Source organism: Osmia lignaria, chromosome 11, assembly GCF_051020975.1.
Source record: "Osmia lignaria lignaria isolate PbOS001 chromosome 11, iyOsmLign1, whole genome shotgun sequence".
Classification (NCBI taxonomy): Eukaryota; Metazoa; Arthropoda; class Insecta; order Hymenoptera; family Megachilidae; genus Osmia; species Osmia lignaria.
In genome coordinates, this window is record NC_135042.1 from 6,868,837 (window position 1) to 6,891,696 (window position 22,860).

Below are 22,860 nucleotides of genomic sequence, written 5' to 3' on the forward strand. Positions count from 1 at the left end.
CATTTATTTCAGATACTTTACAAATTTATTTACGACTCATCTACCATCGTTTCATTTTAATCGAGGAAGTGTGATTTGAATTTGAAGAAAAGTGATAATATTACAAAATCATTCTAACTATTATCGAACCAACGCGGCTCGATCACGTTGCATTTAACGGGTGGTAAAGGAACGGGCATTACGGAGGGCAACGACGTAGGTAAGAATTCCCCTGGCCAAAGATGAATAGCATCCAAAAATAAGAACCCAATAAGAATACCGTGCATAAGAGGAGCTAGAATTCTTAACAGTCTGCTTCTAGGTGGTTTTTGCGGCCATACAAAAATTAATGGAGATCCATCTAATAAGGATTAAAAAGTGATTCAATTTCGTAAGTTTCGGATACATTAACCTAAGTAGATTTAAATGACAAACTTGTATTCCTTCGGATGATCGACGATTTAACGTGATGGGGACTGACTCCGGCAGGGGCACTAAATATTTCATTTCCGTTGCAGGTTTTTCTCTTTTTGTAACTGAATCTCCGACCTCCGCTCTGCCCATGCAATACACGATCTTCGAAATTGCGTTGGTAGTTGGCTCTTATCGAGCCTGTGATCGTACTCCCTGTGCTGTCTTGTAAAGAGACGCTAGTTCCGGTTAGCAGTGAACATTTGTCGTCGTCTGTGTAACGGCTACTCAAGTCTGTTCTTCTGTCAAATACGAAATCATTTGTATACCAATTACCAAATTAATTAATCGTAAAATAATATTCGAAGAAATGGGATTTTTCTCTTTTACAGACTCCTGACTAAATCGAAGGGTAACATCGCTGTCCACCTCGATCGGCTCCAGATTTTTAAGCAATTCGACGTCTCTCACGGCACGGACAGATCGGTTTATCTAGATCACAGAAAGCTTTCCTGATGCATGCTAATTTTCTTGATGCGTACAGATTGTTTTTCAGAAAAAAAAAATCGAGAACAAATGTACGATCTTGTGCGATTTTTTTTTTTAAATCGAGTCACCGCCAAGTTCAATCGCTACACGATACAGTTCAGCTTAGCGCGTGAAATTGTCGGGGTCGTTTAAAAAATGCTCTTAAAGTGGTATCAAAATTCGAAAGACCATGTCGTCAAATGTATCGCCTATTTGTAACTTTTCGTCCGAAGAATGATGCAATGCAATGAAACGTTGAGGAATCCACGAAAGAAAAAAAAAATTATAGTAACCTAATTACAAAGTTCGCGTTTACTGGCGGAGACGAAGCAAGATGTCGCGTTGTAAATGTAGGTGATTCATCGAAAATAAACACATCGCTCGCGTTATAAACAAGATATACATTCGATAAAGCGTTATAATTCGTTATAATTTGTTTGGTCAGGTCCCATACCAGAGGACGATCCTTGTTCCCTGTGCTTCGAGGACATCACGTCGAAGATGCAGGAACGACGTTGCGATCTTCTTGGTAGGCAGAAGTATTTGAGGGACAAGATCACGACGATGGAACGATCTATACCGGCGTTAATAGCGTACAATATGTGGACGTGCAAAAAGTGCGAGGATGCACCGTATTGCAAGATTCGCGAGATCATGAGAAGGTTCTCACCTTACCCGGACCAAACCGAGAGATTGCTGGACAACTTGAAGAGAACCGTGAAGGAATTGAACGGGGAGACGGCGGAGTTGCATGTACGGAACGATTGAAATTCAACGATTTCTTCGGGTAAATCTTGCCAGTGTGCTCGAATCCTTGCACCCGTTGCAAAATCTCATTCGTCGTTGTTGTATCCCTATTCGTATTTCTTTTGCGTTTTCTCGAATCTTGACTAAAGGTATCGTTTGTAATTGTAGGAGAAGATTATTCAAGCGGACGTTAAGTTAGAGGAAACGGATATGGAGTTGGAATCATTGGAACTCGTGAACAAAGAAATGAACGACGCTCTGAACGATCTGCAGAAGGAGGTGCGGAGTTACAAGACTCCGAGCCTTCATTCCATACGTTCCGAGGACATCATTTGCTTGTCGAAGATCCGTCAGCTGGCCGAGGAGGAGCTGAGCCTAAAGAATTGTATCAAAGAGCTGGAACAGAGGGAAACGATATTCAAGGAGCAAATGGATCGACTGTTAACATCCAGAGAATACCAAAATGTTTGCGGTAGACGAAAGATCAACTGTGCTCAGGATCTAGAATGCAACGGGATGAAGATTTGTTGCGTGCCTAAGAAATGTTTGATGCGTTCGTCAAACGATTTTCGTCCGAAAAAGAAACAAGCACAACATAAAAGTGACGCGGTAGTTTCTACTTCGGAGCAGAATATTAATGAGAAACCAGATCAGGAAATTAAACAGGAAAAATCCGGGGATCAGGTAGAGAAAAAATCCTCGTGGATGCCGAACTGGTGGAAGAATAATGAGAACAAAGTGGAGGAGGTGTCGTCTCAAACAAAAAGTGTTACCTCGTCGAATCCTGAAAACAACGTAAATGAATTTGTTTTATTGCTGAAAGGGAATTATTAATTATTTAATAAATATTTATTAATTAATAATATTTTTATTCACGTTACAGAAAAATGAAGAGTCTATCGGTGCAACGCTATCTATCTCTGAGAAAAAAGAAGAAAAAGCGATTAACGATAAACCATCGAAACAATCAAAATCAAAATTTTCAACCCCGTCTTGTGAACCTTGCGGACATATGACGTGCCCTCCAGGGACTTCTACAAAATTGCCGAACCGTTCTCGTCCGTGCATTGGTCCCCGAGAGATTCAAAGTATGATGAAAAAATCCTGCACAGGAAGAATTTCTTTTTGCAATAAGAGCTTCCCCAGAAGTTCCCCTTCGAGGAAGGGTTGTTGCGAATTATCGTCTTGCCCAATCATGGATCATGGTACGTAATGCAACCAGTTCATCGATCGGAATAGGAACTAATTGTACTCGAAATTACAGGTATTCGTAAGTTGTGCAAACCAATATTGGTACCGCCCTGTGATCTTAGAAGCCCGTGTGAAATTTGTCCTTCGCCTTGCAACGGTTTTCTACACCCCAAAGGAAATTGCAGGTGTAACTGCAAGGGTAAATGTGCACTAGGATTGTCGGATGCGGAGTGCAATTGCAGTGATGCACTGAACGATTATCATCCAACTGGCTCACAGTATCTAAACACGCACATGGAGGACAGTAATAGCGAGGATGAATTTTGCGAATGTTGTTCCTGCGGTTGCGAGGACAGCGATGCATCTTTGCCGTGCCAGTGCAACTGACCTGTAAGTATTTTTATCTATTGTTTTATTCTTTTGCAATATTACAAGGAAAATTTATTGACAAGGCTTATTACTTCTGCAAATATATTTCATTTAATCTTGTTATACATAATCCAATATTAGAACTCAATGTTAAATGGGAAGTACTTGTGATGTTCAAGTCTGAAAATCAAATATAAAATTATTAAAGAAGGATTTCTTTGGTGCTTGCTACAAGTACTTACCCAGGTATAATGCAGACCCTTCCATTGCAATCCAAGCTATTCATTACTTCCATATCTTCAGGGCTGAGTTCGAAGTCGAAAATTTCATAGTTTTCTTGGATTCTCGATTTTGTTACCGACTTGGGTATCACTATATGTCCACGTTGAGTCTGTTAAGATAGAAGTGTAATAATGAAAGGTTTTTAATCCTATTCGAGATACTTAATGGATTCAAGATACATACTTGATACCGTAATGCTACTTGTGCAGGTGATTTCTTGTATTTAGCAGCCAGTTCTTTGAGTTTCGGATCTTCCAATACCAATCGGTCGTTAGGTTTAGCGAAAGGTCTATCGGGAGCTGCGAAAGGACTGTAAGCAGTGATCGTAATCTCCCTGGATTTACAAAACTCGGAAAGTTTCTTCTGAGTTAAATATGGATGGCATTCCACTTGATTAGTCACCGGTTTTATCGTACAATTGGCTAGTATTCGTTCTATTTGTTGGGAATTGAAATTGCTTACGCCAATGTTCTTCACGAGACCTTTCTTTAAAACGTTCTCCATGGCGCGCCAGGTATCGAGGTAATCGGTATCATCGGTTAAGATGTTACCATCGGAATCTTTTGGTATAGTTTCATCTCCATCTGTGAACGAATTTTTTAAATACACTAATCGATACTTAAACTCATTAAAGAAGAAAATACCTTTGAATGCAACTGGAAAATGTATCAGGTAAAGGTCCAGGTATTCGAGACCAAGGTCGTTCAAGGTTTTTTTCAATGCAGCCTCGACTCGTTCTGGTCGATGGTGCCATAATTTACTAGTGACAAAAATATCCTCCCGTTTGATAACGCCTTCTTTAATTTTCGCAGTAATCGCTGCACCCACTTCATTCTCGTTTTCATAAACTGGGGCACAGTCAAGATGTCGATATCCTACATCAATGGCATCTTTCACAGCTTGAGTTACTTGGTCTGGTTTTGACTGTTTAATAAGCAAACGAATACATATATATGTGTATGTATTCATGTAATAAAACACGTCATTTGATCGGTAAGAATATAAATATTCTTAGAGATGATTACAGAAGATAAAAGCAATTAATTATTTTTCACGACATTGATCTTTATATTCCGTTTATTGGCTGTTCAATTACAGAAATGAAAGATGTTTGATGAAACATAACCTATAATATGTTATTTCATTGAATAAAATTGTTTATATACTTTTTAAAGTAATAGAAATTTAGTGGAGTCAAGTTTTAACGTACCTTCCACGTGCCGAGACCCAATATGGGATACGTATTGCCATTGTAGAATTTTACAGATGGTACCATCGTGAAGTGTGCACTGCCAATTATATCTGCGATAAATTGATGTTCGTTAATCAAGACTTCTGTATATATATCATACCGGTATCATATCTAATTATTATTATCGATGTTATCTACACCGCAAGTCACTATAGCATTGTGTTATTTTTATTTCCCCACTATCTTAAGTGCTACGTTTTTTAATTAAAATACATCGGGCAGGTAATTAAAGTACACACATTTTTTATTATTGTGCAGTTTATTTTATACAGAATGCAGTATAAAACATGCAGAAAAATATATAAATGATGAAATTATACCAGTTTGTACATATCGTTTCTTAACATAATACAATTCCTTAAAATGGAATGTTGAAGGGATAGTAAGGACTTGGCTCGGTTCTGAAAAATAATAGTTTTATATTAGAAAAATTAAACGCGTTCCAAACTTAATATAAATAGTATTATAAAAGATATATTTACCCTGTCATTGGGCAGATCCTGCCATTGCAATCAAAGGTATCAATATATGCAATATCCTCTGGGGTGAGTTTGAAGTCAAAGACCTCACTGTTTTGAGCAATTCTTGATTTTGTTACTGATTTCGGTATTACTATGTGCCCGCGATCCAACTGATATCTAATTAGAACTTGTGCAGGTGTTTTCTTGTATTTTTTGGCAAGTTCAACCAATTTTTTGTCTTCTAACAATTTTGGATCATCTGGCTTGGCCCATGGTCTGTCAGGAGATCCAAGAGGACTGTAGGCAGTAATGAGAATACCCCTTTCTTTGCAAAAGTCTGAGAGCTTTCTTTGAGTTAGATATGGATGGCATTCAATCTGCAAATAAATAAACTCTGTAAAAATATTCTATAAGAAATGTTAGTAGAAATTGAATGAAATGCATGCTCACTTGATTTGTAACTGGTTTGATGGTACAGTTTTTGAGCAACCTTTCAATTTGTTCAGAATTGAAATTGCTTACACCAATGTTCTTGGTCAGTCCCTTTGCTACCAAAGCTTCCATTGCTTTCCATGTGTCTAGATAATCTACATTGCTCAATGCAGGCTTACCATCAGCATTTGTGGGAAATATATCACCCCCTTCTTTGTATGCCATTGGCCAATGGATTAAATAAAGGTCCAAATACTCTAGACCTAAATCTGACAAAGTTTTCTTGATGGCAGGTTCAACCAAGTCTGGCTTATGGAAAGTGTTCCACAATTTGCTTGTGATGAAAAGGTCCTGCCTTTTCACAACACCTTCAGCTATTTTTGCTTTAATGGCTTCACCCACTTCTTTTTCATTACCATACACATGGGCACAATCAATGTGCCTATATCCAATATCAATAGCATCCTTAACAGCCTGAGTAACTTCACCAGGTTTGGACTGAAATATGATTATCATTAATTAAGAATGTGAAGTACCACTTATCACACAAGTAAAAATGATTTTCCAGCAAATTCTTGGATCTCATATCATTCTTATATAATTGTGATAAATAGCTTATCTTTAAATATGCAATGCCATTTACTGATTCTAATAAAATTCAGTTATAATACTTATAGCGATTTTTTTTTATAATTGCACAATATGCATATCTATAGTTTCAAAATGATAAATAACAGCTTAAACTTGCATATCCATATGTACTTCCATATATAATTACGTAAATTCAAATTTAAACAAAAATTATATTACTTTAATATACTTTATTTTTTATTCATACAATTTGATTTCTAACACATAAAATGTGAAAATAAATATCAATTAAACCGGAAGCTGTATTTCAGATGGAAGCGAACTATTCATCCATTTAGTAGATTCTAGAACATCGCGGAACAATTGCGTCTTAGATGAAGGAAGAATTAAATATTTTCCGTTGGTATGAGAACAAAATTATGAAATAAATTCACTTAAAATGAACGGCATTCAGTAAGAGAGAAGTCGGAACGTAGCTTATGAACAATTCTTTGTATCTCTTTCGTGAATTTATGAGATAAATCTTTTGCTATGCTTAATCGCGTCATAGGAGATAGTACTGACCTTCCATGTACCCAAACCGAAAGCCGGCATTTCGTTGCCGTTATAGAATTTCATGATCGGTACGTTCAGAACCATCTTGATCTTGTTATATATTTATTGTTAGACACACAAAGACTTTTTGAAACAAAGTTTTCCACTTGTTGAGATTCGGCAAACCGTCATTCACTAAAGTTAGCAGTACAAATGCCGGTAGATTTGCCTAAGCTCCTTTTATAAATGTCCTACGTTGATTCCCTGTTCCCGCTCCCCCCGAAAGCAGACCCGTAATATGGATGTAGAATTCGTTGTCTTTTCGTGAATTTATAGATCAAAAGATATATTTAATCTTACGTATTCAAAAGATAAATATTGGTTATGATTAACGAATTTATATCAAAATCTCCTCTTACAGCATACTTCATAACAGTTTTTACATAACTTGGACACTAAACTTAAGATTCAATGTTTAAGAATTTTATTGATTGATACCAATACAAAAATCTATTTTATTCGTTTTGTTTAATTATTAAATATTGAATATATTTTTAGTAGAATAACACTCTGCATAGGACTTGTTTGATATTTACATACAGTATATACTTTATCTTTGGTTTCTGTTTTTCAGATTGAGATATTTTATATCAGACCTACGAATGGAAAAATTGTTACCGAAGGCTATAAACGAAGGAGTTTGAAAAATCTGAAAAAAATAAGAGAAAAGGAAAGGAACGGTACCTTTGATCCCCCAAAAGTGTACTGCCCTGTTTCATAAATGTTTTCTGCGCATGCGATTCTCGATCATACATGTGTGCGATCTTGCATAATAAGTTTTATGTCTTATACAGAAAGATTTCTTTGTGTCTGTATCTCGATCGTAGTCCCTGGGATGCCGGTAAATTCGTTAACGAGAAACGGGCCCTATGGAAAATTACAGAGACCGTTACAAACAGCAAGGGACGGTTGAAACCCTTGATTGTTAAGAATGAATGAATGAATTACAGAGAATAACAGTGTACACTCATAACAGAAATGGATTGTTCTTGAAAGTGATTTTAATTCACATTTCGCAGGAGATTTCGAATGTACGTTAATTCTGACAATGTCATCTATGGATCGATAAGTTGATTGTCTTCTGACATTTTTACGGCTTTCTGAAAACGACGCTCGGTTTCAACGAACTGGTAAACAGAAAAAAAAAACAAGAAAAAACATAACACTATGGTTTTAACGTTTGGAAGTAATAAAATGAAAAGAAAAAAATAAAATTCGGTGTATACTTGAAACTATATTTCATATTTTATATACATTTTGACGTTATTCGCGTCGATAATACATTTAATTTAAAATCAATAATGTTTATTGATCGACATTCGCATTCGAAGGAGCTAACCGTTTGATGTTTGAGGTAGACTATTTCTTTTCTTCTAAACCGTACAATGGATAGAGCGTTCTTCAATAATGTTATTGTGTTAGCATATGGAAGAACAATGATGGTACTAAAACCTTTCAACGTTTCAATGAGAACGATAATTTTTATTTTTATATACAATGTAAAGAGCTTCTAATCATAGAAATATCTTCTATATACATAATTAAAGATATGCGTTCTGATAAAAATACACGTGTATAATTAGAACATTCAAAGTATCATATTATATAAACCTTGTTCATAAAGATCCGAATAATTGATCGGAGGTTTGATTAAATTCTATTTATCAGAGGAAAAAAAAAGAACTTTATAAAAAAATTTTGAAAACACTGCCAGATGAATTCAATTTATATAGAATACTTCTCTTTGTAATTTAAACAAGTGACTCTATGCACGTGTACAACTTTATCGTTCACTTTATCTTAATCTGTTAAAACGTCGAACGATATACCCATACCGTTTTCCGCGAAACAGATTTATCGATTTCGTAATCGATAAACGTAAGAACTGCACGAATAAAACTTCGAACTACATAAATATTAAACTAAAATCTATTTAATGTTCACGAAGCGTTGAATAACATTGGATAAAGAACACGGTGAAATAATACAAGGAAAGCCATATCCATCCGTAGTGGAATACACAATAGATCTTGTTACAGAACCGTTGGTTGTAAACATCTTTTAAATTGTATTCCATTCCTGAACGATTTTGTAAACTGTTCGTACCGTTCCTTCTGAAGTAAATCCGATCCACTATGTCCCTTTGATAATTGTCTTTCGAATATTTCAAGCAGTTGTTTTGATCAACCACGATTCTGTTGTTTGATATATTTTTACTATTTATCTGATTATTAAGTATAACACCGATTTTATCTTTGTAGGAGGACCAGTTCAACGCGTCACCCTCGACCTGTAAGCACCTACATGTTCTAGTTTTTCGAAAAATCATGAACTTCACGATGGCCTTGACTTTCCTCCGAATGATCACATCGTTCCATCGGCTTCTGGACATCGTTCCATTTGGGATCAACGCGATATTTCTGTCGAGATAATTGCGTTCCTTCCGCAAAGTGTACAACGTCAACTCCAAGAGCAGACAATTGAAGAATTTTGCATCGAAGTACAAAAGATCCTCTAGGTCGTTCCTCAGAGTCGTTAGACTATTATCGCTGAAAACATCTTTGAATTCGTGTAAACGGGTACAATGATTGTCGATGTGTAAAACAATACAGCGGAGTATGGTGAAGATCAGGTTCATTACTTTGCTCTGAACGGTTCTTCCATTCCTCAGGAGGATCGATATCTCCTTCAGCTTCTGGTTGGACACGAATAAAGCATCGTATTGGCTCGCGAACACCGACATGACGGTGATTCTCGAAATCAATTACGTCCTTAATACTAATCTCTTAGAACCTAAACGTTATCTCTTACTTATCTTGTATCTGTTTGCTTAAACATTTATATATAGAGCGTTCTATTCGCGCGGTCACTACTCGTACTCGATGACTGCACCATAAATTAACAATGAAAAATGTGGAATGATTTTTCAAATTCTTGTCAGTATTCGCATCGTCACGAGCACGGCTGTTAAGATACTGAATCATTCATAATTCATACAATGCTTTTATTTACATTCAAATCCAACTAGGTAAAAGTAGAGCTCTAAAGTCAACCCCGGTCAGACCGGAAGTGGCAAAAAAAAAATGGCGCAAAAATTTTTTCGATAGTCTAAATGCTTTAACCCCCTTCTCAAGATTTTCAATCTTAGATACGCTTGGCTAATAACGACGGACATGGATGTAGGGTCGTTGAAAGGTTTTGTAATGAAATTCCGAGGATCGCGTTTAATTTACAGAAAACTTTATTGCATCAAATTGAAAGTGAATCGTACATGATGTTCAATAAATAAAAATATTACAATGAATAGAAGATTAACATATAAATTCATATTGAGAAATTATTTTCGAAACCAGGATTCCAATTTTGAATCGGAGATGATGTACGATTTTTGGTAACTTCCGAATATTCGCTGAACGTCGAGTTCATGTGCGGATTTTGAAAATCAATATCCGAACAGTTCACATGTTCCTCGGAGTTCCAAACTCTACACGGGACGTTCTTCTCCTTGTCGTCGGCCCAAACAAACTCCGCGGCTCCTTCGGCGTAAGAAAGAAACGGCTCGGCCGATATTTTCTTCTTGATCGTAAACGCCTCTTTCTCGTCTAGATATTCTTCCATTACTTGCTTCTCTAATAGCAGGAACGATTTCAATGAGCTGTTGGTCGTGTCGTGGCTCGTCGTAAAGCGATCCACCGTGTCGTTCACCTCTGCGGATGTGTTCACTTCTTTCTCGTTCGAATTCAACGTCGAGTTACTCGTTAGATTCTCTTCATTATCGTACTCTTCATCCTTCAACGCGACGCTACTGAATGTGATGACGTCCGGTAACGAGGATGTTTTTTTATGTCTCGACACGTTGGAGGAGAAGGATGTCCCGTTCACGATAGCGGTTCGTTGTGCAGTTTCTATGGTGTTTGGTAACTTGTCGAAGGTAATCATGTTCTTAATCGCATCCCGGCATTCTTTCACCTTAACGAGCATTTTAGACCTCCACGAGCCGCAGTGGAATATCCTTGACGATTCAGTGCTTTCGGAAGACAGCTCCTTTTGTGTTGGTGACTTGAATTTCGTGTTCAATCTATAGAATGAAAAACGGTATTCATTGTTTTCGCACATGCTGTAGATAAAATATTTGCAGTGAAAATACCGGGTATAACGTGACTCAATTTCATCAGATAGGTTTAAAAAAAGAATTTAAAAAAAAAAAACTTACACCTGTGCGATATGATTCATGATGTAATTGCGTCCTCCATATAACGAATTTATTGGAAACGTCTTGAATACGTGACCGTCAACTTGACAATATGATAGCGAATAGCATTGAAACTGTACGAACTCTGTCGAAGGTCATGGCATGATTTACTAAACACGACGATGTATGAGAAATTCAAATTCGAATCGGCATGTGACTTATCGCGCGATTCAGATAGTTCCTGTTGCTGTGATATAATATTTTCTTCACCGATGATGTTGTGGACATTACAGAACGTTAAGTGAATATTTTAAAGAGAGAAAAAGAAGAAACGAAAGTGATGGAATATCCCATCATAGTGGAAATATTGAATAATATAGCAGCAAAAAATTCCATTCGAACGAATATGGGATAAGCAATTTCGCTTGTCGATTAAGTCATACTAAAAAAAGGGTCCTCGCCCACACGAGCCTTTGCCATTCATTGGCCTTGAAGAAGGCTGGCCCAGAATTCTCAATGAAAATAAATCACGGTCCTTTTTCCCTAGTAGGATCCTGCTATAATTTATAGACGACTTTCTTCATTCCATGACTTGGACTACTTGTGCACTCTACCGTGTAATACTACTTTTTTTTCTCACAAGAACATTAAATAGTAAATTAGAATTGTAAAAAGAAGTTTCAAACGAAAATTAGCCTCATTTGGTATGAAACAATGTATTTTTATTACTTTATTATCTGCAAGCTTAATTGTATTCAAATTTCTTTTACTAATTACATTTCCGCTACCGCATTTCTGCTGTTTAGTATACAGATAACAGCCTGTATTTGAAACACGAGTGTCCTTTTACAGTATCTAGAATACCTTGACACACATTGATTTGCAAGTTTCCAACAAGTTTTCTGTTGCAAAAACAACGATACACGATTGTTTCTTAAAAAATAGAAGATGTTATCGTATAAAGCTACGTTTTGATGCAATTTTATTTGCTCAGAAATTGTACATTCTGTCATCGTTGTAAATACTGGTTACATGCAATTAGCCTGATTCGCAACGGTGTCCGCTTTGTTATGTTTGCAGGCTAGTATGATGTCATTTCAAAACGAAGCGTCGAAATTTTCCATGGCGTTCAATATATCCAATTGAATAGACAAGGGTCAAACGAGAGCCGAATTGCAGCGTGGGATTATATAAGTTCAAAGAGGATATGCCTTACTATTTAATTTACACCGAAACTGATGAGCTGCTTCCTGCCATCCGTTCGCGATGAAACTTTCACTTCTAGAATGGGTAATATTTGTGGTCCTTCAAGCTGAAAAAAAATTAATAATGTAATGTTGATTGATTTCTTTCAATTGTATTACCTATACATAGTAAGTATTTTTCGCTTACTCTATAAATCGTGCAACGCGTTGACCTGTAGCGAGTGCTGCTATAGAGTTCATTTCCTCAGTTGATAAGGAAAAATCAAATATGTCCATGTTTTCCTTCAGTCGACTGGGTGTTACAGTTTTCGGGATAATGGCGATTCCATGTTGCACCTGATATGTTTGAAAGAATTACACGGAATTAAATATCGTATATCAGTTTTAACCGCATGTTTCTTTCTTTTTTACAGAACCCATTTCTAACGATGAACGCAGATCATACTCGCAATTTATCGATATTAATTAAAATGATCAGCTTATGTTATTAATGCTGCTGTTGATAAAAAGGATTTTCGAAGCTCGGACATGGCTTTACCCGAGGGCAAAAGATCAATTAACACTCTCTTCAATTTGATTAAAGGTAAAAAAATAATTACCGCGTATCGTAAACTAATTTGTGCTGGTGTTTTATTGTGCTTTTTGGCGAGTTCTAAAATTGTTGGGTTTTCCAGGAAATTCGGTGCACCGGCTTTGTTTCCAGGTTGTCCCAATGGTGAGTATCCAGTTACAGTGATATTATTTTTCTGACAGAATTCAATCAATGGCTTTTGATTTAAATTCACACTAACTTCGACCTGTGTACAAAGAATTTGTTCAGTATAATGTTTAAGAGTTACTTCGTTAAGATAGAATTACCTGATTGTTTACAGGTGGAACTTTAGCTACTGGAAGCAAACGAGTGATTTGTTCTATGCTGAAATTGCTGACTCCAATGCTACGAGCTAATCCTAACTGCACACATTGTTCCATTCCTTTCCAAGTTTCAAGATAGTCCGTGTCTGATGTTATAGGAATACCTTTTTCATTTTTAGGTAACAATTCATCTCCTTCCTAACAAATGATTAGAACATACTGTATAAATGTATGATGCTTTGGTAATTTAATTTCGATTGGGTGAATCGTTGAGTTGGAAGTTACCTTAAAAGCAAATGGCCAGTGAATTAGATAGAGATCCACGTAGCTGAGACCAAGAAGTTCCAAAGATTTTTTGCAAGTTGGAACAACCATATCTTCTTTATGGGCATTGTTCCAAAGCTAAAACAAACATCACTTTTTAATTCTACGTTTATTAAAACTAAAATTAATTGAAATAAGAAACAATATTACCTTGGTTGTAATGAAAAGATCCTCCCTTTTCACGGTGCCGTCTTTGATTTTAGCTTGAACCGCTTGACCGATTTCTTTTTCATTTTGGTAAAAATGTGCGGTGTCTATATGACGATATCCAAGATCTATAGCTTCCATCACGGCTTTTTCTACCTCTCCCGCTTTTGACTGAAAAAAGAAATTAGTTATAAACAAATTGTGCATGAAATCATAGGTGTACTGTATGTTCTAGATCTTGCAACTTTTGAATAAACCGCGTGCTTGGATCACGTGATATGATTCCGAAGATTCTTATCTACGAGGTTTCCAAAATGGTTCCTCTAACTATGTATGTATGTAGATGAAAGTTCTAATATTTTAATATTTGTTCAGCAATTTTAATAATGATCTACATGTTTTCTTACCTGGTACGTACCAAGGCCAAAAACAGGCATCTTGAGGCCATTGGAAAATGTAAGACTAGGTATTGGCGACATTTTAGGTTGGAATTTGAAGAAATTTTTAAAGAAAAATCTGATAGGCGGTAAAATTGTTCGTTGAACGTTCCGTTCTTTCAGTCCGATCCTCACTAAAACGCTAATATTCTTGGATATCAACTGGTTACAAAGCATTGAAGCACCTCCTATTCATACTATTCCTCACAGATAACAATTACGTAACAGTGTTGATGCGAATGATTCTATCGCTTATGCCAAGATTAAAAGTATTGCTTGAATTTCATAACGCCATGAAATTTTTAAGCACGGTATCAATGTTCGATTTCTTATCGACGATAAGAAATAAATTGTTTTGAGGAGTAATACTAATTGATATTTAACTAGAAAAGGCTCTGAATTTATACATAAACGTATAGAAAAACTATGATATATTACTACTTCTGAATATTTAATAGAAATGACGCTGCGGGCACGTGATTCATCGCTTTCTTGAGCAATATTTCTAAAACGGAAGTTTATTGGTATCAGGAATTACATATCCGGGTGAAGATTGTATAAAATATGAATACAAACAAACACAGGAATACATTACAATTATTTCGAAGAACTTTATTAGAATTCTATGTTAAAAGGATAATCCTTGTGTTCCTTGAACCTAAGTACAAAAATTGTATTATAATTAGAACATGAAAACGATAGTGTATATAAATACGAATATCTATTTATTACTTACTCTGCAGCTGGACATATACGAACTCCGCGATCGAGTTTATCTATTGCTGCAACTTCTTGCGGAGTTAGGTTAAAATCAAAAATGTTAATATTCTGTTTTATGCGATCTTTGGAGCTTGATTTCGGTATGGGAATAGTACCAATTTGTGTCTGAAAATGAAGGACGATTATTTTAGATAAGTTCCCCCGCCATGACTGTACAAATATAATTACCAAGTATCGCAGGACAACTTGTGCAGGGGTTTTTCCATATTTCTTAGCGATCGTAACAATTTCCGGCGCTTCGATGGTAACTTGTGGATCGCCAGGTTTGATCCAAGTTCGTTTAGGCGAACCAAAAGGGCTATAAGCGGTAATAGTTATACCACGTTTCGCACAGAATTCTCGTAACTTCTTTTGATTCAAGTTCGGGTGACATTCCACTTGATTCATAACAGGTTTAATCTCGGCGACCGATAACACACGTTCAATCTGTTTCGAGTTGAAATTGCTAAGCCCTATATTTTTTGCTAATCCTAATTTCACGCATTCTTCCATACCACGCCACGTGTCCACGTAATCAGCGTCCCCAGACAAGGGCTTACCATTCTCATCCACTGGCCACAGACCTTTGGCATTTTCCTGAAAATAATATGCAAGTTAAAATAACAAGTTTTATAACATATTTGAATTTATATAATCATACAATCTTACGTCATAAGATACGGGCCAGTGAATAAGATAAAGGTCCACGTAACCCAATCCGAAATTTTGGACTGATCTCTTACATGTTGGTACCACCTGTTCCCTTTTGTGGGATGTATTCCATAGCTAAAAATATAAAAATGTCAATAAATGCCGCTATTAATGTGACCCATTTTTGTCGTACACGTAACTACCTTTGTTGTAATGAATAAGTCTTCTCTTTTCACAACTCCTTCATTGATTTTTTCTCGCAATGCTTTACCGATTTCTTTCTCGTTACCGTAGATGTAAGCGCAATCGAAATGTCTGTATCCAGCGTCGACGGCATCTCGCACAGCTTGCTCAACAACGCTCGGATCGTCCTTAAAAAATATGACAATAAAAGTAATATAAATGTGTACTTTGAAAATGAACGTTATCGTCGGTGCTTGTCGTTTTTAATATTCGTAGCTTGTCATAATTAGCGTTTTAAAGACAGAAGTAATATTTACAGAAGTGATAACATGACTAATTTTCATAATGTAATATACTTACTCCGGCTTGCCAAGTACCAAGTCCTAACACTGGAACCTTTTGTCCATTACTTAAAGTAAGTGTTGGTGCAGCCATTGTAACTTGTGTTTTATCACACGTTTAGAGCTAATCCGGTTGTTACTTTCTGAAATATATACACAAGACTTAGATGACATGTGAGTAGGTATATGTATAAGTACTAGTGAGATAGATCCCCCCACTATAGGTACATTCCCTCGCTAGGTACATATTCGCTGGTATCAAAATGAATACTTTTTATTTAGTTTTTTTCCGCAATTGCAATAACTGATTCGATAAACCTAAGATTACATTATGTGCATACAGTACTGTATGCCTAATCTATATAGATACAGCTAATGAAGTCTTATTCAAAGTAATACGTACCGAAATATGGACATATGTACTCGTAGAAAACTTACGTAATTCACGATGAGATATGAACAATGTTTTTTACACTTATTTATTAGTTTTTAAAGAGATGCAAGTTCAAAGTATACATTCAAATTTGTATTAAAATGCAAACTATAAATAAGCGTAACGTACTTTTTTTATGAGCGGGAAAATATAATAATCGATAGAAACCAAATATAATATATCAATATTTGTATTTTCTTTAAAAACTTATGTTAACCATACAAATGCCAATAGATTATTTTATACAGCTTTCTCCCCTTCGCTGTTCTCCGTTATTTGAGCTTTTTCTTTCTTAGAATTCTTATTTTGATTTTTTATCTTTTTCGAAGTCTCAGTTTCACTTACTAGATTAATTCTTGTCTTTGCGCGTGTACCAGGTCCCCAATTAACGATAGGATTTTGCTGAAAACGAGTCAACTTATTTTGTCTGGAAACTGGATTGGCTAGAGGATGATATTCAAATGAAACATCTGTATCTATTGGTTTCTTTAATATCCATTTTCCAGGACTATTATCTGGCAATCTATTTGGGGTGACAGGATTCCGTTTCTCCCATGCACGTACAATATCCCATATAACAGAATTCGGTGCATCTGTTTTTATAGATGTCTTACACGCATGCGAGTATGATACATTAAAACCTGCATTCAACAATGCAGATCTAAATACTAACATTGGTGGTGTAATACATTTGACTATTGACATTAAACGATCGATAGTGTAATACAATGGAACATCCAACTCTTCACGAACGACATTCAAGATTCCGTGAATTCTTTTTGATGTTTTTAACTCCACATCATCTAAGTTACATAAAAGTGTAGAGACAAATTGTTGGTCATGCAAGGGCCCTAACCACATAGGTCCTCCTTCTTGCTGCTTGCGATGGCAGACTAAACAGAATTTATCCGTTCCAGGTGACTGTAGTAATTTATACCCTCCGGTAAGCTGTTTGTAGCATAATGGTTGAGTAGTGATGCTCTCACAACCTGTGCATTGATATACCCTTCCTATTTTGGTAGCATTCTCTTTACATTTAATTTGACTGGAAAATATCTTCACAAATACTCTTATATAAAAATCAGCGCTTATAGAGAGTAGCGGTATAATGTATCTTCCGTAACGACCAGCATGTGTTGCAATATTTTGTAACAAGATTCTTAGTGCCATTTCATGGCAAGCTTTAGATTTCAACGAGATAGCTCCATATTTAAGATAACAAGTTTCAGGAACATTTCCAGCCAATACAGCCATATCTGTAGCTGTAACCATAAGTAGTCCTCCATCTGATACACATTGAACTGCTCCATCCAAGAAGGGTGTAGGACAACCATACGGATCCAAGTCTATTACATCAAAACGGTTCCTTCTGCATTGGTACATTAATAATGTTGCATCTTCCTGATTTGGTTTTATAATATGTTCAACTTTATTGTGCTCTATATTTTTCTTTAAACTTTCTACTGCTTTCGCAGATATATCATTAGCTACAATTTGCTTTATACCCTCTACTTCTTTAGCATAGCGAATACTACGTAAACCAGTAGCAGATAAGGCTTCCAATAAAGTGATCCCAGTCAGTTTGTCTTTATTTGTTTCTAGTACTTGCTCAGTTTTGTCTTTTACATATGTCATTAATGCCAGCACACTAAGATCCCTGTTAAATTCTTGAACAGGGTTGTAAAACACATTTGTATTGTTTACCAGAATTTCTGCTTTCCCTTCTGTTATAGTAGAAGGAGGTGTGCTTGTTTCATTATCCAATTTTAATTTTTTTGTACATTGTTCCATATTAGATAAGAGATACAATAGAAATATCCGATGAGACAAGATTTTGGAGTATATCTGTAAATATTCAATTAAATATTTTATATACGTATGTACAAGTGTATCTTAAATAATTCTTATTTTTATGTAATAATAACACTGTGCACTTAAGAAGAGAAATTTCACTTACATTACATATGTAAATTTTTTTCATAAGGAAATATAGGAGATAATAAACAGGAGAGTTTATTACTAGTTAAACATTCTACTTTACTGCACGTATATCATTTTATATGTGAATTAAATAATACATGTAAGGTTAATGTTCGGTTTGTTTTAAAATAATTCAGCATGTTCTCCATCAAATGATGGCGACATTATTTTTATCTACAATCGTTATTGTAGTTTGTGTCATTACATAATAAACATTCTTAGAACGCTAGTTGCATCTTTCTATAAGAAAACGGAGCACATTTCAGTCAGTGACTACAGATGCAGCAAGACTGGATATGCCTTTGTTCTTGTTTTTTTTTTTTTTTTTATTTTTTTTTAAATGGGAATTAGCATATGACCGTAAAATTATTAAAATAATTGTTTGACAAACTTGTATTTGCAAATATGTATTTTAAAAAGATCATTATAAATCAAGACTTTATAAACAAGGCGTTTCGCGCTATAGGCTGAAGCGCGTCAGTCTGTCTTTGGACCTCGAAGAGGTAGGATGGTGTGCTCTCTCGGCTTCGACTGTAGCGCCATCTATGTGGAAACAGCGCAAATTACTCAACAACTTACCGACTCCCGTATGATAAGTCAGGAAGTAGTTTCCGCTACTATCGGATAGATGGCGCTAGCGTTCCCTTCGGAAAATCGATCGGTAAGTTGTTGAGTAGTTTGCGCCATTTTTGTATAGATAGAGCTGGGATCGAATTTTAAAAGCACATAATCTATGGCGGTCTTTTTAAAATACAAGTTTATGGATACAAGTTTGTCGAACAATTATTTTAATAATTTTTTCGGCCTTGTGTAGATTTTGATTGATTTCTGAAAGAGCAGAATTTAAGGGAATCAAAATTGTGTCTTTTTAGTTGTCAGTGCGAGGTGTGGTAAAGGAAGAACTAATAAAATTGGTACGAATGTCATACTAACTATACGCTGCCATACAGAGAAGAAGTGGACTTATAGAAAGATCTGGAAACACAGATTACAAGTAAGTAATGTGTAGACAGATTTCTACAATGTTAATGCCTAGTAGATGATAATAAGTGAAAGAATAGAAATAACACAATAGTTTTCTTTAAATATATTTGGTACGTTGTATTGCAGTAATTGAAGATGGATACGTCGTGGAGGAATACTCGTGAAGCTCTTAAAAACTTTGCAAGTATACTAACATGTAACAAATGGTAATATTTTACTCAAAGTATTGAATTTTTCAATTGTTTTACATTCTTTTCAGTTTATTTTGTTTTCTTTTTATTCTAGTGGAAGTAAACCAATAGATGCAGTGAGATATACAAATTGTGGTCACTTTTTTTGCAATCAATGTACTGTAAATCACTCTGTATGCATAAGATGTAATATACCTGTGCAACCAGTTGAAACATGTAATGATCACTTAATTAAGAATCTTGTTTCTTATTGTAGTACTATTGCAGAAATAATACAGGAAAAGTGTGTACATATTATTGTATTTAGGAATATAGTTGTATGTTAATTTTATCTATATGTATAATTGTTATTCATTAATAACTAAAAGATAAAAGACATTATTTTGTAAAATGATTAATTATAAATGATAGTGCCTATAAGAAAATACTACTATGCTGATCACTTATGATATTTAATACAAACTTTTTAGAGATTTGTGGAATACAACTACAGATGTAAATACCTCACAAATCCTTAGTGTACCACAATCTGTACCAAAAGCTTCCAGTGTAAATTATCGCATACCAAAGAAAAATATAAATAAAAAAAATGATAAAGGAGAAACAAAATTACACATTGCTTGTATAAAGGTACAATTCAATACTTATAATACATTAAATTCAAAATAGAATAAAATATTTTTTTTAAATGTTTAGAAGCAAGAAGATTATGTAAAAGCTTTATTAACTGCTGGTGCAAATCCAAATACAAAAGATCATACTGGTTGGACACCTTTAGTAAGTTATTCTTGTATTTTAATATATCATTTTTTTAGTTACATAATTTGTACTGTTCATATTATATATTTTCTTTTGCAGCAAGAAGTTGTAAATTTTGGATATACTAGTATATGTAAACTACTGTTAGAATGTGGTGCATTACCCAATACACCTGGTGCAGAAAATAGAAGAGCACTGCATGATGCTGCTATGACCAATAGGTTACCAGAAGCACAGCTGCTTTTAAAATATTCTGCTAGTAAACATGTATATGACACCCATGGAAAAAAGCCTATGTACGTGTTATTTAGGGTTACAATGTTTTATACTGATTTCTGCATGTAAATATTAGTAACTAATAATTGTATTATTTCACTACTAATTAGTATTAGTAAAGTGCTGACTTTTATGATCTTATCTTTATTTGTCATACATGGTGGGCCATAAGTAATTGGTTTGTTACACTTCATGTAACCCACACTGTATGTTTATGCAAAGTTATTTTCATTATTATTTTGTATTCTTGTATGATAGAGATTACTGTATACCACAAAGTGAAATGTGGAATATTTTGAAAGATGAAAATGACGAGACAAATGAAGAAGTTACATTTTTTAATAGTACTTTAAATCAATCATTTTCTGCAACGCAACCATTTAATAGAATTGTTATATATGCATCAAATTTAAAAGATGAAGATAAAAAATACTTAGAGGAGATGGCTTCAAAGCATAGAATTAAAATTGCTTCTGTATTTGGGTATGTTATTAATTGTAGTTTGTAACAGACTATGATTTTAAAGTTGAAAAAGATCGAAAAATGTTTATATCTTAACATGTATTTTAGATCCACTGTAACTCATGTCATAGTAGAAGCAAATAGTAAAAATATCGTACAGCTATCGTACAATGTAATGATGGCACTCTTGCGCGGATGTTGGTTACTTAACACTGAATGTAAGACTGTGTACTTATTTATTTAAGTCTCAAAATTTATGAACGATCAATTTCTAATATATATTTTACACATGAAAGGGATTCAACTAGGTATGGATATAGATGAAATATTAAAAGGGGATTTGGAAGTATTTGAAGTAAGTGGGGTACCAGACAAAGGTATTCCGAAGCAAGCTAGAGAAAGTGCACAAAATCAGGTAAAGTTAATCATAATATTAGTAAAAGAATGTAAAATAATATTCCCGATTGTATTTTCAGAATCCAGGTCTTTTTAGTCAGTGTTATTTTTATTTTGCTTTGCAATCAAACAAGGAATATGTAATAAATGATATGTTACTAACAAAAGACGCTTTGATAAAACTTGTACAAGCAGGTGGTGGTACAGTCTTAAAAAGAGAACCAGATCCTGAGATTATAAAAGAAAAAGAACAACTCATTCCTTTTCATATTGCAAATGAACCTACTCATTCTTTATATAAGTGCAGTCATTATATTATATATGCTGTACAAAGAGACGAACAACGCATAAAATATAATATGCCTCATATAAAAGCGCTACCACTTGTGTGGTTAATTGAATGCATAGAAAAATTTACTTTAGTTGATCCATTACAATTAGGTTTACTTAGATTTACTTAAATTTACGTGTGACTTCCGGTTTTATAATGATAACTATTTTATATAACATAATAAATAATATGAATTGTATATTTTATAAAGTAATTATATTATTCTTTATTACTTAATTACGTATATCGTTAAAAATAATACGTGTATTGTTATCGTAATACCCACAAATATTAGTAATAAAATTCAACATTTAAGTTCTGTTCATATTTTTAGAAGGAGTAATGTAATAATTTTGTATTATGATCACTCAGAATTGGCCGTTGCGTAAAGAACGATAAATTCCAAAGGGAAATATCGTACGGTATCCTGTACATTTACGGGTAAAGTACCGCTAGTCGCGTACATATACATATATATGCAGTGGGAAAGAGGGAATGAAAGAAAAAAGTTGGTGGGGAGTAAGAGAGAGGCAAAGAGGAAGAATAGCGCGAACATGGAAAAGGATAGGAAAAAAGAAAAGTTCTAATATAGTCAAGAACAGACAATAAACGAATCAAAAGGTATATAAAACTAAGTAGTTAATTTATTAGAAATTAATTTTACCGAAAGATTACAGAATGCAATAATTATTTTAGGGCTGGCATAAGTACTCAAATATAACAATAAAAAAATAAGTAATTTAACAATAAAATTGACTTCAAACAGTATTACAGATAAATTCAATTAAATTAAAGTTTAATTTTCAAATGTTACCACAAATATAAGAATTATGTATTAAAGATGATGATTAGGGGGCTCCAATTATTAGGTAACGAGTTACGAAGTCCAACAACTTATTTTATTAGATTTGTAGTTTGTATGAATTTTCTTCTTCTAAAAAGCGACTTTGATCAATTTGTTACTACTGTAACTCGTAAAAATTCACATTTTCAGTAACGTTCAAAAGATGCAGATTTTCTTTTAGCCCTTCTTTACTCTTTTTGATTAATTCCCAGTAAGGTCGTCGATGATTCTCTACTTTTCCGCCTTCATTCTTTTTTCTCTCTTTTTTTTTTT

At 34.6% G+C, this 22,860-nt stretch overlaps 9 protein-coding genes across 15 annotated transcripts; 2 read left to right on the forward strand and 7 right to left on the reverse strand.

Annotated features, from left to right (window-relative positions):
• Positions 1–113: 113 nt before the first annotated feature.
• On the reverse strand, positions 114–809 carry LOC143305850 (uncharacterized). The gene is made up of 3 exons (XM_076691002.1): positions 781–809; positions 415–692; positions 114–340 (listed from the first exon to the last, which is right to left on the reverse strand). Exons 1-3 carry the CDS (start codon positions 807–809, stop codon positions 114–116), a joined length of 534 nt encoding a protein of 177 aa, XP_076547117.1.
• Positions 541–13,204, forward strand: LOC117603848 (uncharacterized). 6 transcript variants are annotated; one of them, XR_013062983.1, is made up of 9 exons: positions 541–682; positions 783–1,268; positions 1,364–1,671; positions 1,834–2,460; positions 2,549–2,870; positions 2,930–3,246; positions 12,648–12,817; positions 12,909–12,949; positions 13,107–13,204. XR_013062983.1 is itself a non-coding variant. In XM_076690869.1 (8 exons), the coding sequence occupies exons 2-6, from the start codon at positions 1,253–1,255 to the stop codon at positions 3,241–3,243; spliced, it is 1,587 nt and encodes a 528-aa protein (XP_076546984.1). In that variant the 5' UTR covers positions 541–682; positions 783–1,252; the 3' UTR covers positions 3,244–3,246; positions 9,099–9,129; positions 12,110–12,253. The 6 variants fall into 6 exon arrangements, 5 of the variants coding, with proteins under 5 accessions (XP_076546984.1, XP_076546982.1, XP_076546985.1 ...); XM_076690869.1 differs by lacking the exons at positions 12,648–12,817; positions 12,909–12,949; positions 13,107–13,204 and adding exons at positions 9,099–9,129; positions 12,110–12,253; XM_076690867.1 differs by lacking the exons at positions 12,648–12,817; positions 12,909–12,949; positions 13,107–13,204 and adding an exon at positions 12,110–12,253.
• LOC117603857 (aldo-keto reductase 1B-like) lies at positions 3,111–4,930 on the reverse strand. The gene is made up of 6 exons (XM_034323389.2): positions 4,718–4,930; positions 4,152–4,431; positions 3,691–4,091; positions 3,468–3,616; positions 3,318–3,405; positions 3,111–3,244 (listed from the first exon to the last, which is right to left on the reverse strand). The coding sequence occupies exons 1-5, from the start codon at positions 4,781–4,783 to the stop codon at positions 3,363–3,365; spliced, it is 939 nt and encodes a 312-aa protein (XP_034179280.1). The 5' UTR covers positions 4,784–4,930; the 3' UTR covers positions 3,111–3,244; positions 3,318–3,362.
• LOC117603856 (aldo-keto reductase 1B-like) lies at positions 5,000–7,006 on the reverse strand. Its single transcript, XM_034323388.2, has 4 exons — positions 6,808–7,006; positions 5,671–6,150; positions 5,242–5,597; positions 5,000–5,160 (listed from the first exon to the last, which is right to left on the reverse strand). Exons 1-4 carry the CDS (start codon positions 6,880–6,882, stop codon positions 5,118–5,120), a joined length of 954 nt encoding a protein of 317 aa, XP_034179279.1. The 5' UTR covers positions 6,883–7,006; the 3' UTR covers positions 5,000–5,117.
• LOC117603858 (uncharacterized) lies at positions 8,540–9,916 on the reverse strand. Its single transcript, XM_034323390.2, has one exon. The coding sequence runs from the start codon at positions 9,578–9,580 to the stop codon at positions 8,771–8,773; it is 810 nt and encodes a 269-aa protein (XP_034179281.2). The 5' UTR covers positions 9,581–9,916; the 3' UTR covers positions 8,540–8,770.
• On the reverse strand, positions 9,990–12,115 carry LOC117603859 (uncharacterized). Its single transcript, XM_034323391.2, has 2 exons — positions 11,051–12,115; positions 9,990–10,915 (listed from the first exon to the last, which is right to left on the reverse strand). The coding sequence occupies exons 1-2, from the start codon at positions 11,068–11,070 to the stop codon at positions 10,162–10,164; spliced, it is 774 nt and encodes a 257-aa protein (XP_034179282.2). The 5' UTR covers positions 11,071–12,115; the 3' UTR covers positions 9,990–10,161.
• On the reverse strand, positions 12,246–16,074 carry LOC117603959 (tRNA methyltransferase 1). Its single transcript, XM_034323600.2, has 12 exons — positions 15,951–16,074; positions 15,611–15,778; positions 15,426–15,542; positions 14,946–15,353; positions 14,734–14,882; positions 13,968–14,190; positions 13,564–13,731; positions 13,375–13,491; positions 13,093–13,287; positions 12,834–13,031; positions 12,422–12,570; positions 12,246–12,341 (listed from the first exon to the last, which is right to left on the reverse strand). The coding sequence occupies exons 1-12, from the start codon at positions 16,023–16,025 to the stop codon at positions 12,311–12,313; spliced, it is 1,998 nt and encodes a 665-aa protein (XP_034179491.2). The 5' UTR covers positions 16,026–16,074; the 3' UTR covers positions 12,246–12,310.
• A 462-nt stretch (positions 16,075–16,536) lies between these two features.
• On the reverse strand, positions 16,537–18,657 carry LOC143305810 (tRNA (guanine(26)-N(2))-dimethyltransferase). Its single transcript, XM_076690866.1, has 2 exons — positions 18,322–18,657; positions 16,537–18,209 (listed from the first exon to the last, which is right to left on the reverse strand). The coding sequence occupies exons 1-2, from the start codon at positions 18,343–18,345 to the stop codon at positions 16,605–16,607; spliced, it is 1,629 nt and encodes a 542-aa protein (XP_076546981.1). The 5' UTR covers positions 18,346–18,657; the 3' UTR covers positions 16,537–16,604.
• A 168-nt stretch (positions 18,658–18,825) lies between these two features.
• LOC117603849 (BRCA1-associated RING domain protein 1) lies at positions 18,826–21,940 on the forward strand. Of its 2 annotated transcripts, XM_034323375.2 has the most exons (11): positions 18,826–19,005; positions 19,217–19,338; positions 19,455–19,534; positions 19,614–19,802; positions 19,990–20,149; positions 20,216–20,296; positions 20,378–20,574; positions 20,813–21,037; positions 21,125–21,234; positions 21,313–21,431; positions 21,493–21,939. In XM_034323375.2, exons 3-11 carry the CDS (start codon positions 19,464–19,466, stop codon positions 21,871–21,873), a joined length of 1,533 nt encoding a protein of 510 aa, XP_034179266.2. In that variant the 5' UTR covers positions 18,826–19,005; positions 19,217–19,338; positions 19,455–19,463; the 3' UTR covers positions 21,874–21,939. The 2 variants fall into 2 exon arrangements, with proteins under 2 accessions (XP_034179266.2, XP_034179268.2); XM_034323377.2 differs by lacking the exons at positions 18,826–19,005; positions 19,217–19,338 and having other exon boundaries at positions 19,349–19,534; positions 21,493–21,940.
• Positions 21,941–22,860: the final 920 nt, after the last annotated feature.